The sequence below is a fragment of the Artibeus jamaicensis genome, unplaced genomic scaffold, assembly GCF_021234435.1.
Source record: "Artibeus jamaicensis isolate MK-2021 breed Jamaican fruit bat unplaced genomic scaffold, CSHL_Jam_final contig_755, whole genome shotgun sequence".
In the NCBI taxonomy this organism is placed as follows: domain Eukaryota; kingdom Metazoa; phylum Chordata; class Mammalia; order Chiroptera; family Phyllostomidae; genus Artibeus; species Artibeus jamaicensis.
This window is the reverse complement of record NW_026521950.1, coordinates 2,073,066-2,090,735: the sequence shown is the minus strand read 5'-3', so window position 1 is coordinate 2,090,735 and position 17,670 is coordinate 2,073,066. Positions and strand designations below refer to the sequence as shown.

The window sequence follows — 17,670 nt, the reverse complement described above, 5'->3', positions numbered from 1 at the left end:
GGAAAGGGAGGGAGAAAGAGAGGGAGAGAAACGTCAGTGTGTGGTTGCCTGCCATGCGCCCCCCACCCGGGACCTGGCCTGCAGCCCAGGCATGTGCCCTGCCTGGGAACTGAACCAGCAACCCTGTGGTTCACAGGCCAGCACTCAATCCACTGAGCCATACCAGCCAGGGCTGGACTATAATTTTAATCATTTGAATATGTTCACTCGTTTCATAAATAGCATAGGCCAAAGGGAAAGATTACTATAGTTCCATAAGATGCCATTATTATTCATGTAAAATAAACACTGACTATGAATTTAATATGTAACATCCTTGTTACACATTAATGCTTGGCTAGGAAGCAGTCAAAGCAACAGCCCTGTGGCTTTGACCTTGATCCTTTTTCCTGTGCGCATTGCCCTGACTTGCTTACCCCTGTCTTCCAGCTGCTCCGCGCCAGAGAATAGAGTTGACCTTCGACGAGCACTTCTACATAGAGCCGTCCTTCGAATGTCGGTTTGACCACCTGGAGGTCCGAGATGGGCCCTTCGGCTTCTCCCCACTCATTGACCGGTTCTGCGGCGTGAGAAGCCCTCCGCTGATCAGGTCGACCGGGAGGTTCATGTGGGTCAAGTTCAGTTCCGACGAAGAGCTTGAAGGCATGGGATTTCGAGCAAAATACTCCTTTATTCCAGGTGAGAAGACCGTTCTGCTCGCTGAGTAGCCCCCTCTGCACTTCCCACCCTAGGGCTGGAGAAGGGGGAATTTAGTCGTTAACACTTGAACGGAGAAGCCTTGTGCACTGTGAAGAAAGCACGGGAATCCCCAATGGAGACACAAAGACACGTTATTGCTGGAGCGAGGACACAAAGTAACATAGTGTAACCCATTATCGCTGTAGCAAGGAGACAAAGTAACATAGTGTAACCCGTGCGCAATCCTTCTGCTTTTATCTAGGCTTTCATGCAATAAATTTGTTAACTGAAAGAAATGAAAACATCTGAATGAAAAGAAAATGTCCACATTGTAACCCTTTATGCAGAAACACCGGTGCTAGCAGTAGGGCGGGTTGTTTTCCTACCTCCGGATGTTGTGTTTTGTGTGCGTAGGAGTCTGTTACCTGTGGGGTTTTTGTTTTGTTTGTTTTAGATTTTAGTTATTTATCTTTAGAGGGGAAGAGAAGGAGAGACGGAGACACATATGAATGTATGGTTGCCTCTCATGCGTCCCCTGCTGGGAACTGGCCTGCTACCCAGCCATGTGCCCTGACTGGGAATTGAACTGCAGTCCTTTGGTTCACAGGCCCGTGCTCAATCCACTGAGCTACACCAGCCAGGGCCTTATTTTGTATTTGCCTGAACAGCATACTCAATTTTTCTCCTCAACTTAAATGTATTATGGGAATTTTAAGTGTTACTTTATTACTTAGATGCTCAACACCAAGAGTCTAATATTTTCGAAAATTAAAATGTACCCAGTAGACTTTGTCTGATAGCTTCTCCACACCAAACCTGCATGTGGATGTTCATGGCGGTTTCACTGTCGTTGTTAAAACTTGGAAGCGACCCAGATGTCCCGCCGGAGAAGATAAACCATGGGCCACCCACATAGTGGGATGTTACTGAGTTTTAGGTTCGCAGCAAAACTGAGCAGAAAACACAGAGTCACCCTCTAACACACACACACACACACACACACACCCACCCAAAGCAGCACCAGGTGGCCCATGAGTGATGGTCAGTGAGCGGCACTGACACACGCCCTAGGGACCACTCTAGGCCGTGGGTGTCCTGGGGGGTTCCACTAGCCCACGGAGGGGCTTCACCGCCCCGCAAATCCCCCATGCTCGCCTCCTCATCCCTCCGGCCCAGGCAACCGCTGATTTTTCACTGTCCTTCCCAAAGGCTGTGGAGCCGGAGTCGCACAGGGTGTGTGTGTGGCCCTGTCTCACTTAGTAACATGCGTTCACGGTTCCTGCGCATGTTCTCGTGGCCTGAAACGCATTTGTTTTTAACACCGAAGGATGTCCCATCGGCTGGGTGGGCCAGTGTGCTTATCCTTCGCTGTAGGACCTCTCGGTTGCTTCTAAGTCGTAACGATTATGAAGAAGCATGCTACGAACACCCGCATTGGGGTTGGCGTGGGCAAGTTCTAACCAAGGGACACAATCGCTGGGTCACATTAAAAACACCTTTAACTTATGGGTGAGTGGATGGGTGTCACTCACCCGTGGTGAGTGCCCTTGATTCCACTGACCTGCGCTCTTCAACGCGGTTAAAGGGCTATAAATATATATATATATACACTACAGTAAAGACAGATGTTTAAAAACCAGTCAGGCGCCTTGAAGAACTTCATTGAAAAATGCAGGTAGGACCTCCACGCACAAACCTGCCAAAGTGAAGGCACCGCCGGTCTGAACTGCCTCGGAATCTTTAATGACACCACAGAACCTATTTTAGCAATTAGCACGCTTAGCATATGGCAGATATTTTAAGACTTCCTCCCTCCCTCCCTCCCTCCCTCCCTTTCATCCTCACTTGAGGACAAAGATGTGCTTATTGATTTTAGAGTGAGGGGGAGGGAGGGAGGGTGAGAAAAATCAAATGTGAGAGAGAAACATCGATTGCGTGCCTCTCACATGCGCCCCAACTGGGGACCAAACCCACAACCCAGGTATATGCCCTGACTGGGAATCGAACCCACAGCTGTTCGGTTTACAGGATGACGTTCCAACCAACTGAGCCACACCAGCTGGAAAAACCAATTTTAATACATAGTTTATTGTGTGCAACTGGGTGCTTGATTCTTGCTAATGCTGCTTATCCTTTCCCGGGGTTATTTCATTCCACACTGAAAACAGTAGGAGGGAAGTTGGGGCTTCACTGGGAGGACATCTCTCAGAGGCCGTTCCCGGACTCAGTGAACCCCGCCCAGCGGAAGGGGCCCAAGACACCCCAGCTCTTCTGCAGACAGACGCCAAAGAGAAATTTAAGTTTTCAACAGCATTGGAATAAAAGTGGTGCAGGCCCTCTGGCGAACATCAGAATTTCTCCCAGGTAGGCAGGCGTTCTCAGTGTCCTCACTGCGTTAAAACTTCCAGAGTTAGCCCGGTCGCATACGGATGAGATCTATCCAGAGACAGTCCAGCCATGTCGTTAGTATAACGACAGCGGTTCGCACAGCATCGATGTCACCTGGCAGCCAAGGAGAGGGGACTGGGATGTGTGTGTGTGAACAAGGCGACTGCGTTGCGCTGGTCAGTGGGGGCGGTAGACACCTGTTGAGTGAGCAGGTGCACTTTGTGGCCGCCACATTCAAAATGACTGAGTGTGTGGAACAGGAGTTCCAGACTCATTGGCACCGGGGCCATGTCAGCCTCGCAGTTGCCTGCAAAGGGCTGAATGTGATTTCAGTAAATGTAACTGCTCCTTAACAGGTAAGCGAGAGCTCAGCGCTGCCACCAGGTAGAAACAAGGTGCCAGGCCAGATAAAACCAGGTGGAGGGCCGATTGGGGCCACGGGCCTTGTGTTTGCCACCTGTGGTATAGAACAACAAATCTGTGTCAGATTCTGTACTGAGCCTGAACACTCCTCTGCGGAAACTGTTCGGATGATTCAGAGGCTGCGTCATCTGTGGGCACCTGGTGATTGGCAGCTTCATCACGACAATGCGCCTGCTCATGCGTCATGTCTGGTGCAGAGTTTTTTGGTGAAACATCAAATCGCTCTGGTGACTGAGCCCCCCTCAGCCCAGATTTGGCGCCCTGGACTTCTGGCTTTTCCCAGAACTAAAATCGCCTTTGAAAGGGAAGGGATCTCAGACTGTGGGTGGGTTTCAGGAAAATATGACGGGGCAGCTGATGCTCACTGGGAAAACCGTGAGGTCCCAAGGTGCCTCCTTGGAAGGGGACTGAGGCGTCATCGTCCAACGTACAATGCTTCTTGTATCCAGTACCTTCTTCACTAAATGTCTCTATGTTTCATAGTCCATGGCTGGTCACCTTCTGGACAGGCCTCGCCAGGAGGTGGCAATGTGTAAGAAGCCCTGTCTCAACAGACATCACTGGCAGCGTAGGAATTTATTTTTTAAATAATTTCTCGTTGTTAGTAGGCTTCTCCCAGACTTACCAGTTCCTAGACAAAATATATCTTATAAATACGATTTTAACTAGACAGCCATAATTTAGCTAGTTACGCGTTGCCTGTTTATTGTGACATGGTGTTTTTTTCTCTCAGCGGTAAAACGATGGAATCCTCACCCACGTGGCAGAGGGACAAAAGCTGTGTAAAGAATTTGGAACGGGGCCCCGGCTTCGCCGTTAATTTGACCTGAGAAAACCCTGCTCTCTCTGATTCTGTTTCATGCTCATTTGTAAACTGGAACATTACCTAATCCTCCTGGCATTGCTCTCATTAGCGTGATATTAAACATGATGTATGTCAGACCCTGAAACACTGTGAAATGCAAATGTAAGGTAATGCAGTCTAGAAGTCCTGAGCACTTTATTCTAATTTGGTTCTATTTTAACCGCAAGTTGCAGAAGGTTGCTCTGGTGATACATACCTACAGCCCGTGGAGGGAGAGAGCTCCTTCTCTTCGAAGTAAGAGTCTTTACATATAAAGTTGCCTGGTTTTGTTTAATATTTTAAAACATTACTCAAATAATGAAGGGCATTGTTTTTGGTGTGTATTTGCAAAGATCTGATTCAAATGCGAGATTTCATGACATGGGTCTTTGACACTCACGTGTCACCTACTTGTCGATTGGATTTAGTTCCTAAAAATCACAGTGACGCCCTGGCTGACACGGCTCCGTTGGTTGGAGGGTCACCATCCCATGCAGGGAAAGACTGCGGGTCCAGTCCCCAGTGGGGGCACGTACGGGAGGCAACCAATTGGTGTTTCTCTCTCTCCCTTTCTCCCTAAAATCAATAAATGTATCAGCAGGTGAGGATTGAAAATAACACCAAACTCTGACAATTAAATCAGTCATTTGAACACATAGCGGTGTTCTCAGTCTCCTATGAACTGCTTCACAGGGCAGAATATCCTGTAATACCACCTGGTCGCCTTTCCTCCCCTGCCGTTAGTGAGGGAACAGAACATAAACTGTATCATTTTTCGCCCTTCGTGAGCATACGAGTCACTGGCATGGAGTACATTCACAGTGTCGGGTGACCATCATGGCTGCGGGACTCGTGTGCAGAACGTTTTGGTCACCCCAAGCTGGAATTCTGTCCCCATGAAGTATTCGTCCCCAGCCCCCAGCCCCGAGCCCCTGGGACTCGTCATCTCTGAATGGGACCAGTCCGGGTATTTCAGAATGAGGACAGTCGTACAGTGTCTGTCCTTCAGCGTCTGGTTTACGTCGCCAAGCGGTGTGTCAAGGTTTGTGCACATTGAGGCACATGCTAGGATTTCATCTTTTTAAGGCTGAATGACGATGCTCCGTCGTATTGCAGGGACCACACTGTTCATCTGCCTGTGGCTGTCCCTGCCACTGACGGAGTAGGGGGTGTTCAGGAAGCAAAAATAAGTTATTAATTCAGGATGGGATCGCAATATTTTTATACATTATCACTTAAAAAACATTGATTCTGCCCCGGCCGGTGTGGCTCAGTTGGTTGCAGCATCGTTCCATGAAGCAAAAGGTCACCGGTTTGATTCCCGGTCAGGGCACATGCCTGGGTTGCAGGTTTGGTCCCCAGCCGGGTCGGATTCAAGAGGCGACCAATCAGGGTTTCTCCTTCTCTCTCTCTCTCTCTCTCCCTTCCCGTCTCTAAAAATAAATAAATAACATCTTTAGAAAAACATTCATCCTATCAGTGAGTGTCTGAAGTTGCTCATAAATTGCTCTCTGGTCTATGAGCAGAAAGTTCTTCCTTGCACAGTTACCGCACCCACCATTAGCTACAACGTAAGACCTCGAGCCGTGTCTCCAAATGCCAATGACCTTCTGCTCTTTTCTGTTCCAGATCCAGACTTTACGTACCTAGGAGGTATTTTAAACCCCATCCCAGGTCTAGTATATTACCTCTTTCTCCTCACTCCGTTTTCAGCCGGTCTTCTCCCCCCTTGACTGTGTGCGCCTGTCCCTTCCAGACTGCCAGTTCGAGCTCTCGGGGGCTGACGGGATAGTGCGCTCCAGCCAGGTGGAGCAGGACGACAGGACGAAGCCCGGCCAGGCGGTGGACTGCATCTGGACCATCCGGGCCACCCCGAGAGCCAAGGTGCGGCCGCGTGTCGGGTCCCTTCCGAGAGGGACGGGGGGCGAGACTTGCATGACGTGCTTATTGTGCTTTATGCCGACACTTACTGACTCTGTGAGCTGCCTTCCAACTTGTTAAAATGTACTTTTGTCCCACCATTAGGTACCTCTAAGATCTCAGCATTGTTACCGTGAGATAAGCCACAGTGTAACCTTCAGAAGTATCACCGTTGCACTAAGGTTCTTATTTTAAGGGTTTTAAGGTCTTAAAAGCGTGTGGATTCCTGATTGAAGGGTGCAAGTGTGGGTCCGGGTGGTCAGGGATGCATTTAAAGCGTTTTGTGAGGAGAAGAAATACTGGGTCACAAGAAGTTAGGGCGTCTTGTCAAAGGTCCCAGAGTGCGTCAGAACCCACATACCCGCGGGTTGTCTGGGTTCCGAGTCCTCACTCTGCTTGTCTGCACCCCCTGCTAGTCTGCACCCTGTGCTGGTCTCCTTCTCCCTCTAGTCTCTTCCTCCTGCTCATCTGCTCCCCACCCCCCGTTTTCACCCCCCACTTGTCTGCACCCCCCAGTCTGCATCCCCCATTCATCTGCGCCCCCCACTAGTCTGCACCCATGCTGGTCTCTTCCTCTCGCTCATCTCCTCCTCCCACTTGTCTGTGCCCCCCCACTAGTTCCCCCCCACTAGTCTGCACCCCCCCTACTCTCCACAGAGCTTCCCCTGAGGCCATGGAAGGATGGGGTTTCTAAGAACCTGACAGATGGAGATGGGTTGCTAACTACTCCTGTTTCTTGCTTTGAATTTATACTTCTAGGAAGTTAGCAGAGTTAAAGTTATATTTAATATGTGTATGTGTAAAAATGGAAAAGAGGGCAAAGGGGGGAGCACACCTTCTAGAAAAATTATGAAAACCCAGTTTGCAGTCAGGCTGACAGGATGGAGGAGAAAACTAGAAACCCACCTGTGAGAAGCGCTGTGAAATATCGGGTCAAATGTAGCAGATTTGTTGCAAAACATCGATAAGCTCCCTGCAAAAGACGTAATTGGTCATTTGTATGGCGTAGAAATGAAGGGAGAGACCTAGAACCTTGAGCAGTTAACTGACGGCTGCAATCGTGGGTACAAATGCTCGCTGCTACGTGAGTGACTGGTGACCCGGCCAGGGCAGGAAGGTGCTGTTGCAGCCACACGGAGACAGGTGTAACAAGGCCCAGGGTTCAGGTGACCTCCGTGACTGACACCCCTCGTGGAAACCTGGAACCCGCAAAGGTGCGTGGCTGCCATGAATGTCTGATTGGAAAACCCCTTCCTCCAACACCAGTTGATAGTAAGCGAGCTCATCTTCCCGGGCTCAGTCTCGGGGTGATGGAGTCTGGGGTCTCCCCTACACCTTTGCACCTCAAACCCTGTCTTTATGCACAGTTTGAGATAGGAATTCACAGTCCATGGTCAACCCAGGAGTCACTGAGCCCTGAAACTAACCAAATGGAACTGGGCTCACAAAACCTTTGAGGCACGAGGCAGAAATAAAAACAGAGTAACTCACCGTGGAGGCCACAGGGTCCCGCTGAGCGTGGCTCACAGCCGGCTGGGGAGCACACGCCAGGGGGCAGCCCATCACGGCGCCAGCACACACAACACGCCGGAAGTGTGCCGGACACTAAACACCCTCCGGGAAGGGACTAAAAAGGGTGAGCAAGGACAATGGCCAGGGACACTTGGAAAATAACCAACTATAAAAAACTAAGTAAACAAATAAAATAAAAACCAGCTAGAACTCCTGCAAATGAACAGTATAGTTACTGAAAGGTAGACCAAGAGAATTACCCAGAATGCACTCTGGGGGCGAGGGAGGTTGAAGAGGAGGGTGTAGCAGACTGATGCTTTTTTTCCCAAATCTGTCAATAACCGTGCAATTGCTTTTAAGAGGAAAACATGTGCCGCAGTTGTGCCTCATAGAGCAGAGAGTCTCTTCTCCTTGCAGACGCACTTTGGGTTCCTGAGTGCTTGGTTCTGCTCCGCCTCTTCTCCTCCATTTCCCCGTCAGCTGCCATAACGCAGTTCGATCTCCCGAGTGGACCAGATGGCAGGACCGGGGAATTCAGGTCCACGTGACTCTTCAGCGGCCGTGCTTGTCTTTGTCTCCGCCGCAGATTTACCTGAGGTTCCTGGACTACCAGATGGAGCACTCCAACGAATGCAAGAGGAACTTCGTGGCCGTCTACGACGGGAGCAGTTCCATTGAGAACCTCAAGGCCAAGTTCTGCAGCACGGTGGCCAATGACGTCACGCTCAAAACCGGAGTCGGCGTGATCCGCATGTGGGCGGATGAGGGCAGCCGGCTCAGCAGGTTCCGCATGCTCTTCACCTCCTTCGTGGAGCGTAAGTACCGGCGAAGCTCCTCCCCACGGCGGCGCCCTGACGTCAGTTTCAGGATACTGTTACCATTCAGATACTGTTACTGAGCGTTTCCTTTGACAAAGCCCGCAAGTCACAGGGTGGGGAAGTAACAGCGTCCTGGCCCCTCTTCTTAAAGCATTGACTGCTGGGGGTAGAGCAGCTGTGTTCATGCAGAAATTGCTACCCTGCCTCATCATCGGGCTCTGACAGTGGCAGGGGGCTTTGCAGAAAAGAGAGCCTCCCCCCGCCTCCCCTCTCGCCTCCGGTCCCCGCCCCTCCCCACCCCTGCAGCCCCCCACCCCACACCTGCAGCCCCTCCTCCCCTTCTCTCTGTAGCTTCCTGACATATGCATATTTGCTTGCGCCCCCCTTTTTCTTCCATGACGGGAAGCTTGTTGCATACTCCACAGTGGATCCTGGAACACACTCCACACTCGTTCCGAGGGGTCCCCCTTCTTTCGCTCGCTGTGCAGAAGTGTGCGGTCTGCATACTTACTTGGTCTGTCTTCTGTGTGGGGCACAAAGGTCATTTCCGACGCTTTGTGATTACAAGCTGAGTCACAAGAGAATAATGCTGTGCATATGTGTGTTTATCTTCTCCGAGGAGAATCCTCAGGAGGACTCCTGGAAGTGGGGGTGCCGCCTGGCCGGGTAAATCACGTGGTAGTCTAGTTAGGTATCGCCAAACACCGAGTTGGCATCTTCTTCCAACAAAAGGCTCTTCTCTGCTTTGAAGACCTGCCATTCGCCACAGCCACCTTCGTGCACTGACTGTCTCAGCCAGGCCTTCTGGAGACCACGCCGCCTCTCGTGGCCCTTTCGTGGTGTGGAGATGGCTTCTGTCCTCAACCCCCACGAGCCTTTCTTCCACAGCCTCCTCGCCTTCCGCAGCCTTCCACTGATTCAGCGCTGCACTAGCTTAAATCTTACGTGAAAAATTCTTTGATGTGTTTTAGTTAATATCAAAGGAGGATCAAAATATTCCATAAATTTTTATGAAAGTTCCGGTTTGAAGATCTCCTTCTGATAAACACATTTGAGAGCTTCCGACGTTTCACATGCTTCTTATTAACTCAGGTTGTGAAACTGCCTCTCACTCTTCTCTGAGCTGTTTGCGATGTGTGACCGTTAGGGACCCAGCCTCGGAGGCAGCCCCGTTTCGGGACAGGTTTACGTAAACGGACCGGCCCTGCGCGGGAGGCTCGCTTCAGACCGGCCGTGGCAGACTGCCACGGAGACCGAAATAGGAGAGCGTGGCTACGGGGACCGAAATAGAACAGCGGCCAGGATGCGTTCAGTGTCCTCCCAGACTTGGGAACACACGCCTCGCACTTCAAGAACGGCGTGGTTTCAGGAAAACGGTTTCTAGGACTAGAACTGTGAAAGCCAGAGGAGATATTTTTGTCAGAATAAGTCCCCAATGCGATTGCTGGTGACACGTGGCTGACAGGTGCCCCGAGGGCTTCACCAGAGGACGGAGCTGCCTCCCTGTCTCACCTCATCAAACCTGGAGCTGAAATGCCTGCCCCTCCTCTCGCAGGCGGGCCCCCAGGGAAGAGAGGGGACGGCGGGGAACCCTGGGCCTGGGGGTGGGGAGCAGCTCCCGACAGGCTGGCTTTGCTCCTATCCTGTCCCTTCGAGCACTTGTCCCCAGCAGCCACGTGGATAGCGGACACCTGGCCGGCAGCTGAGCTTGCCCATCAGAGGTCCATACAGCTTAATCCATTAGGATGACCAATCTGCCAGACACGTCGGAGAAACAATCGGGCAGGTCGGCGCCACGATGACCGGGTTAATGAACGAGCAGAGCGGCTGTAAAGAGCCTCGTGGTAAAAGCTGGGTCCTCTCCACCCACTGCTCCATCCGTGGGGAAAACCGAGCAGGAAACCTGTCTCTCTCTCTTTTCTTTCTTTCTTTCTTTCTTTCTTTTTTTTTTTTTTTTGCCACTTTGGAAGCTACAAGAGCCACACAGATGCAGCCACAGAATGGCATTGTGGGTAAACGTGAAGAGCTAATGATGGTTTGACTCAAAAAACCAGAAGCCCCAAGACTATTTATAACCTCCCTCCACTTGGCTTAAAAATAGCCTCTCTGTCCTGTGTCCCATTTGTGAACTGGAAAAGACGGTGAAGTTAGAATTCAGTGTGTACCCGGAGAGAGCGCCAAACACAGGGTCGAGCAGCAGGAAGGCCAGCTCGAGTGCGAGGGACGGTGACACTGTGGGTGTGACCACTGACAGTTTCAATCGGAATGTTTCACCTACGATGTCCTGCGGTGCGCGTGAGTGGGATCTTGTGTTACGGAACGACGTGCTTACGACTTTGTCATAAAAGAGGGGCGTTATTTGTGCTGCACCCAGTAGCATCCTGGTGTGACAAGAAGCAAACAAACAAAGAAAAAAACCCCAGAAAACCCCCGGTTTTAGAAACAAGGGATCCAAACATCGCCGTGTTCTCTAGCCAGCGATTTCCAACTTTTTCTTCTTGTGACACACGTAATCTAATCACTAAATTCTGCGGCACACCAGAAAATGTATTTTTGCCGATCTGACAAAAAAGCAGGTACAATTTTGATTCATTTGCAGCGGATGTTCTCATTTTTTTTATTGGACCATCTACGGGAAAAGAGGTCGGGGCCCCTGCTACATAATCAGTTCTGCAGATTCTGGCGGCACATGGGTTGGAAATCGCTGCCCTGGGCTGTGCGTCACATCCGAGAATGCTACCCTGGCCGGGTGGCGCAGCGGGTTAGCGCCGTCCGGGTGCACCAAGGTGGCCGGTTCAATCCCGGGTCAGGACCCATACAAGAATCAACCAATGAGTGTATAAATAAGCGGGACAACAAATCGAAGTTTCTCCCTCTGTCTCAGCCTTTCTCCTTTCTTCTCTCGCTCTAAATCAAAAAGTAAAAAAAAAACCTGTCAAGTGTGCACACCTGTGTGATATAGTTTTACGATCCCACGGTGCACCTGAAGAGGGCGCCCTGGCTGGTTTTGTACTTGAAATACCGCCCTCCGCCCTCCTCCGCTCTCCTGTCCCCCTGGGAGTGGCTTCCACGGAACCTGCTGATGTAGCTTACCTGGGCAGTCTAAGGGATGTGGGCAGGTTACCCCCTTGGAGGGGTCACTCGCTACACCCTCTTTCTCGCACTCAGATTGAGAACCGCGGTGCCAGCCCGATTGGGGTCATTCACAGTCTCACCCGCTGGTGGCCCAGGAGCCAGAGGTGGCCCGCAGTCCACCCACTCATTGGAGAGGCAGCCGAGGCCCGCAGGTGGCCTGCCACGCCGGGTCCGGTGTGCTGCTCACACACGGGCCCGTCCCTCTTGGTCGCCGGTCCCTCGGTCGTTCCACTTGCAGCCTCACAGCACAACAGTCCCTTCCTCCTGGATGAAACGGGGTTTCTGAGAGTGAGGACTTTTTAGGCAGGGACTACCTTTTGTTTGATCATATTCGTGGGAGTCAGTGGCTCGCTGATTTGGGGAGTTCCGCCGCACCTCCACGTAGGGGGCAGAAGAAAGTGGTCCCAGCTCTTGATGTTCGGGATTTTTGCTGAAATCTAGGATTTACTCCCTCACGAGGTAAGCACACGCGTTGCAGTCCAGTGTAACACACGTTTACACACACAAGGAGGAAGCTGCTGAGAGGAGGCTAGAGTGGAACGGGAGCCCCTGACCATGTAGGGGAGCCGGGGGGACTCTCCACAGAGAGGACGGCATTTGGGGTGACCCTGGAAGAGGAGAAGGAGGTCCCCACAAGGGGAAGGAAGGGGTCGTATCAGACCAAGAGAGCACGTGGTACACAGACCATGCAGCTTTACTTCCTCCTTGTCATTGTGTTGCAGTCATCCCAGACTTTCCCCCTTTGCCCTCCTCCGCCTATACCGTCATTTTTTTAACTTGAAATTCCAAAGCGTTTTTTGCTGTCATGCTAATATCTGTGCAACCTGAGATGCACCATTTCTAAGTGCGCGAGTCCCTGGCATCGAACGCTGTGCCCACTGGTTCCCACCCCCCCCAGCATGTTCTTCTGCCCACACTGCACCTCCGTCCCATCAAACGCCCCCTCCCTGTCCGCCTCCCACCCCGTTCTCGGACGGCCTCGCCTCTGTGTCCTCCGGCTGCCTCGGGGGAGTGGGGTGAGGGGGTGTGGATCCTTTTGCATATGGCTTCTTCCACGCAGCCCGGTGCTGTCAAGGCTCATCTGCGGCAGCGCGTCGCTCTGCACTCGAGTCAGAGTCACACTCCACTGTGTGTGTGCCCCGCGAGGCAGCTCTCCGTCCACCGTCCACAGACATGGGCTCCTTCCCACCCTCGGCTCCTGGGAATGGCCGTGGCCGCGGGTTCAGGAAGCTGTCCCGGCTCCTGCTGTCACTCCTGTGGGCGGAGCCCAGAGGTGGAGTTGTGGGGCGCGTGGGGACGGCCGTGCCTTTCTGAGGAACTGCCAGGCCGTTTCCGCCGCGGCCGCACCATCTCACAGCCCCACCCGCGCGGCACAAGGGGTCCCAGGCCTCCGCATCCACACCAGCGTTGTCCTTGAACGGCTTTAAAAACCGCGCCGGGCTGTGTCCTGTGGGAACTGCACCCGTGCCCTCATGACAGTGGTCTTGGCAGCTAGGGTAAATAAAGTATCCCAGAATCGTTGGTCCCAGTTTCCCCGTGTGCACAGCGCAGAGGGGACTCCAGGGAAGGCCCCGCGGCAACACAGCGACCCCACAACAGTCGGTGTGAGGCGGCGTGCGCGCGCCGCCCGCGTGCTTCCCGGCCTCGGCAGCGCGGCTCTCTCTCTCCCCACAGCGCCCTGCACGGGCAGCGCCTTCTTCTGCCACAGCAGCATGTGCATCAACAGCTCCCTGGTCTGCAACGGCGTGCAGAACTGCGCCTACCCGTGGGACGAGAGCCACTGCAGAGGTGAGGCCCCCGGCGCGGAGTGGGCGGCGCTAGTGGCGCAGGCCCTGGTCCACCCCGGTGCCGGGGTCGCTGCTGTGCCAGAAATGGAGATCTGTGTATTAATATTCCTCGAAATGGATCATAGGCATCTGGGTGTGGTTTAAAAAAAAAAGAAAGAAAAATACTTATTCTCAGACTCTGCTTTTTATTGTAAGCTGTTCCAAAGTTTGTCATAATATTCTTGCTCTTATTTTCTTAGTCTTTGGTCTTGTGGAGACACCTTATTCTCAGAATTATTTAGAAAGGGGCCTTGAGTATTACTATTATTTAAATTATATGGGAACACTACTTAATAAAAGTCGATCGGTGGATTCGGTTTTACAATATAAAGCAGGCTCCTGGGAAGAAGGGTTTGTTTTCAGTTCATAGAGGTCCCTGTACCCTCGGAGTATTCCTCAGGGAGAAATCGGGGCCCGGGGAGAGCAGTCGTTGAATGTCCACATGCTAGTCACCCAGTCAGCATCTCGGGGCTCAAATTTATCTACCTTTTGCTCGTCAAGGGCCCAGTAAGTACCTCCCTATGAAAAGAGTTAATGTGATGCCACCATCTTAAGGACTGGACACGAAGTGTTCCCGAGTAATGATCTGAAACAGCGGCCCGGGCAGCAGGCCTGCGGGGGTTAGTCTGGGCTTCCGGCCCTCCTGTGAGGTCCCTACAGACTCGGGAAGGTGCTCACAGCTGCCCTGGAGCAGAAGGCCTGCCGTGACAGGACAGGGGCGTGCGTTCTGGGGTTTGCTCCATGCACACGTTACGTTAGATTTGCACGTTGTATTCCTGTGTCTCCCGAGCCCAGAGCTGCGTCCTTTCCCGTTCTTGCGAACTCCCTGCGTTTCTCTTTCTCTTCCTGCAGAGAAGAAGCAGGCGGGCCTCTTCGAGCAGATCACTCGAACGCACGGCACCATCATCGGGGTCACGTCGGGGGTCGTCCTGGTCCTTCTCATCGTGTCCATCCTGGTGCAGGTGAAGCAGCCCCGGAAGAAGGTGCTGGCGTGCAAGAGCGCCTTCAACAAAACCGGCTTCCAGGAGGTGTTCGACCCGCCGCACTACGAGCTCTTCTCCCTGCGGGACAAGGAGCTGGCCGCCGACCTGGCCGACCTGGCCGAGGAGCTGGACGGCTACCACCAGCTGCGCCGCACGTCGTCCGCCTCGCGCTGCGTCCACGACCACCACTGCGGCGCGCAGGCCCCCGGGGGCGGCGGCGCCGGGGGCGGGGGCGGCAGGGCGAGCAGGACCAACCTGGCGGCGGTGGAGCTGCCCTTCCGAAATGACTTCGCGCAGCCCCAGCCCATGCAGACGTTCAACAGCACCTTCAAGAAGAGCAGCTACTCGTTCAAGCAGGCGCGCGAGGGCCCGGAGCAGGCGCCGGACGACCGCGTGATGGAGGAGATCCCCTGCGAGATCTACGTGCGCGGCCGGGAGGACGCCGCCCAGGCGTCCATCTCCATCGATTTTTAGCCTCCGGCGGCAGGCTGCCCGCACCCCCGCGGACGTGCGGATCCCCCTGGAGCGCCCCGTGCGCTCCTCCGAGAGCCCTGCTCGCCTGTCACGGCTGCGAGGACTTCCCTTCCCAGCCACCTGCCTCAGTGGTGACGTTTGTATTATCTCAGGCAGTGGACATGTGTTAAATGAACCAAGAAACGTGCTCCGCTCGGTGAGAAACTACCCTTGTGTTGCTTGGTGTCCTGTAAGGGCATCCAAGGGCCTGGCGACAGGAACCTGCTTTTCTTTTTTTTTTAGTACATTTTGTTTTTAGGGGAAGGGAAGGATAAAAGAAAGAGAGAGAGAAACATCAATGTGTGGTTGCGTCTCCCGCGCCCCCTACTGGGGAACCTATCCTGCAACCCTGGCATGTGCGGGACTGGGAATGGAACCCATGACCCTTTGGTTCAAAGGTTGGCACTCAGTCCGCTGAGCTGCACCATCCCAGGCAGGAACCTGCTCTTGGTGGACTCTGCTCGGTCAATAGTTTGATCCCACAATAAGTTTAAAGATAAGATTTTCCTCTACATTCCTTTTATTTTTTCTTTCATATTTCATGGGTTGTGTAAGCCAGAGATTTTACCATTTCGCTGTCTTACGTCACTATGTGGCGTAAGCCCTGCCCGTGTTTCCACATCGGCATTTGTTCTGGACTTTGTCAGATACGCTCGTTACCATGGTGAGCCCAATTAAGACCCAGCGTTGAGCTTCCTCCATCTGTTTCTTCCTGACTAATTTCTAGATTGTTCCCTTCTAATTACTGGACCCTTAGTCTTTATTTTCTGTGAGAAGCAGATGATACGATGTGATTTGTGGCCTTGAAGTCCATCTGTTGTCTCAGTTATCGTACAAAATTCCACAGTTCTGGGATGGATGTACCATTGCCAGTTATGACTAAGAACTTGAAAAAAATGAAAACTTCTAGAAATCCTTTGAAATTTCCCGAATTTGGTCACACCCAGCAGTAGCCTATCCGTCCCTGTCAGCAAAGTCACACTTAGTTCATTTTTGGAGAGGCTGCTGATTTCGTTTATTTCTAGCGGTTCTCATCAGCAGACGCGTTTTCTGTTGTTTTTGTGAAAAGATCACTTAGCTCCCTTTGTACTCGTCTGTTTTGTAGCATGCGGTACCCCGGGCTGTCTGGGAGTTCAAGGACACTCCCACAGAACTGCCGAAGCCCTTCCATCACTTCCAACTTGGGACAATACATTTCTCTAGGTCTTACCAAGAATAACAATTTCCCCCTTTTTTTTTAAATACACTTTTGACCTCCTGGGAGTTTTTTGGATGGTACAGAAACAATCATTTATAACCATGACGCAAAAATTCACTGCGCTTTTTCAGACTTTGGATACCATTTGATCCTGGACAAACTTGATGAGTGACGTCACGATGCGCGCCCGACGTGGCGGATTTCTGGCAGTGCCCCCAGCAGCAGCTGGGCGTGCATATCAGCTCCTCGGGGAGAGCACCCTGTAGTTTATTGCGAAGACCTCGGTGATGTGTGCATACGCTCCTTGTGTCCTTTTGTTACTGGCTATGGTTTATGATACAGATTTTTCACTGTGTGATATTTATTGTTCTACATAACTGCACAAACCTTCTGTTTATACATTGTTACATGATTCTTCAATTACGTTATTCATGGCGCTGAGGTTTTGGGTCTTAGACAGGGAAAGGAACCTGTTTATTGAATTATAACTAATTCAGACATGCCATCCAAGCAGTAGACATTCTCATTTCCTATGTTTTTGTAGTAAATTCTCAACGAATTGAGACATTGAAATTTCACCGGATTTTGTTAATTCTTTTAAATATCACATCCGTGTGATATTTCTCAGATTAGTGGAAACCGTGACCTTAAGTGATACATATATAATACTCCTTCAAAATGCTCCTTTTATCACCTGTTTTACTTTTTTAAAAGTGTGTAACATCCAGAGGGTAGAAAAACACGCACCCACTGCATAGTCATGATCTGAGGATTTTTTAGGTCAGCATAATTTCTCATTTCAAAAACGCAGCTTGGGAAGGCGAGAAGCCTTCACGAATGTAGTATTCAGTAAATTGATGAACCAGGGCCAGGGGAGTTAGCTCAGTTCTCTCCATATCTCTGTCGAGTGGGCCTTTTAATAGGTAACGTTTCAGCCAACACTTGGACAACATAGTAAATATTTAACGACAACTGTTCTTCACGATGCTGAGAGGGAAATTAGCGTATTGCTATGTAAAATATAATAATATCCATTATAAAAACAGCTGTTCTCCATCTTTAACATCTAAGTTAGAGTAGAAAATAATATAGTGTGCTGAACTGCATTATCTATAATCACCGTAGCTTTATTTTCGAAGTTTGTATCATGTGTGGAATGGGCAGGAAGAGGCCCGTCAAACATCCTCGTTAAAGAACACATTCATTGTCCATGCAGACAGCACAACACAGGAGGTTAAGTTTAGACAACACGCTCGGCTCTGCATCTGCGGCTGGTAGAACCAACGACATCGTTTCTGCTTCTCACGACGGAAAACCCAAACGCCTGCTGAGGCTGGTGTTCTCTTAAGCTGAAGAAAGAGAGGCTCTGTAGCCAGGATGCGGCTTCCTCAGAGTTTAAAAAACATGCCAAACGCAGAGAGAGGGCCCATGG

At 51.5% G+C, this 17,670-nt stretch overlaps 1 protein-coding gene across 1 annotated transcript in view; it reads left to right on the top strand.

Annotated features, from left to right (window-relative positions):
- Window positions 1-15,016, top strand: part of NETO2 (neuropilin and tolloid like 2) — a 28,008-nt gene extending 12,992 nt beyond the window's left edge. The window contains exons 4-9 of the mRNA XM_037144774.2: window positions 430-678; window positions 5,963-6,007; window positions 6,090-6,217; window positions 8,352-8,580; window positions 13,393-13,506; window positions 14,397-15,016. Coding sequence (XP_037000669.1) covers window positions 430-678; window positions 5,963-6,007; window positions 6,090-6,217; window positions 8,352-8,580; window positions 13,393-13,506; window positions 14,397-15,001 — 1,370 coding nt within the window. The 3' untranslated portion in view covers window positions 15,002-15,016. The remainder of the gene's footprint in view (window positions 1-429; window positions 679-5,962; window positions 6,008-6,089; window positions 6,218-8,351; window positions 8,581-13,392; window positions 13,507-14,396) is intronic.
- Window positions 15,017-17,670: the final 2,654 nt, after the last annotated feature.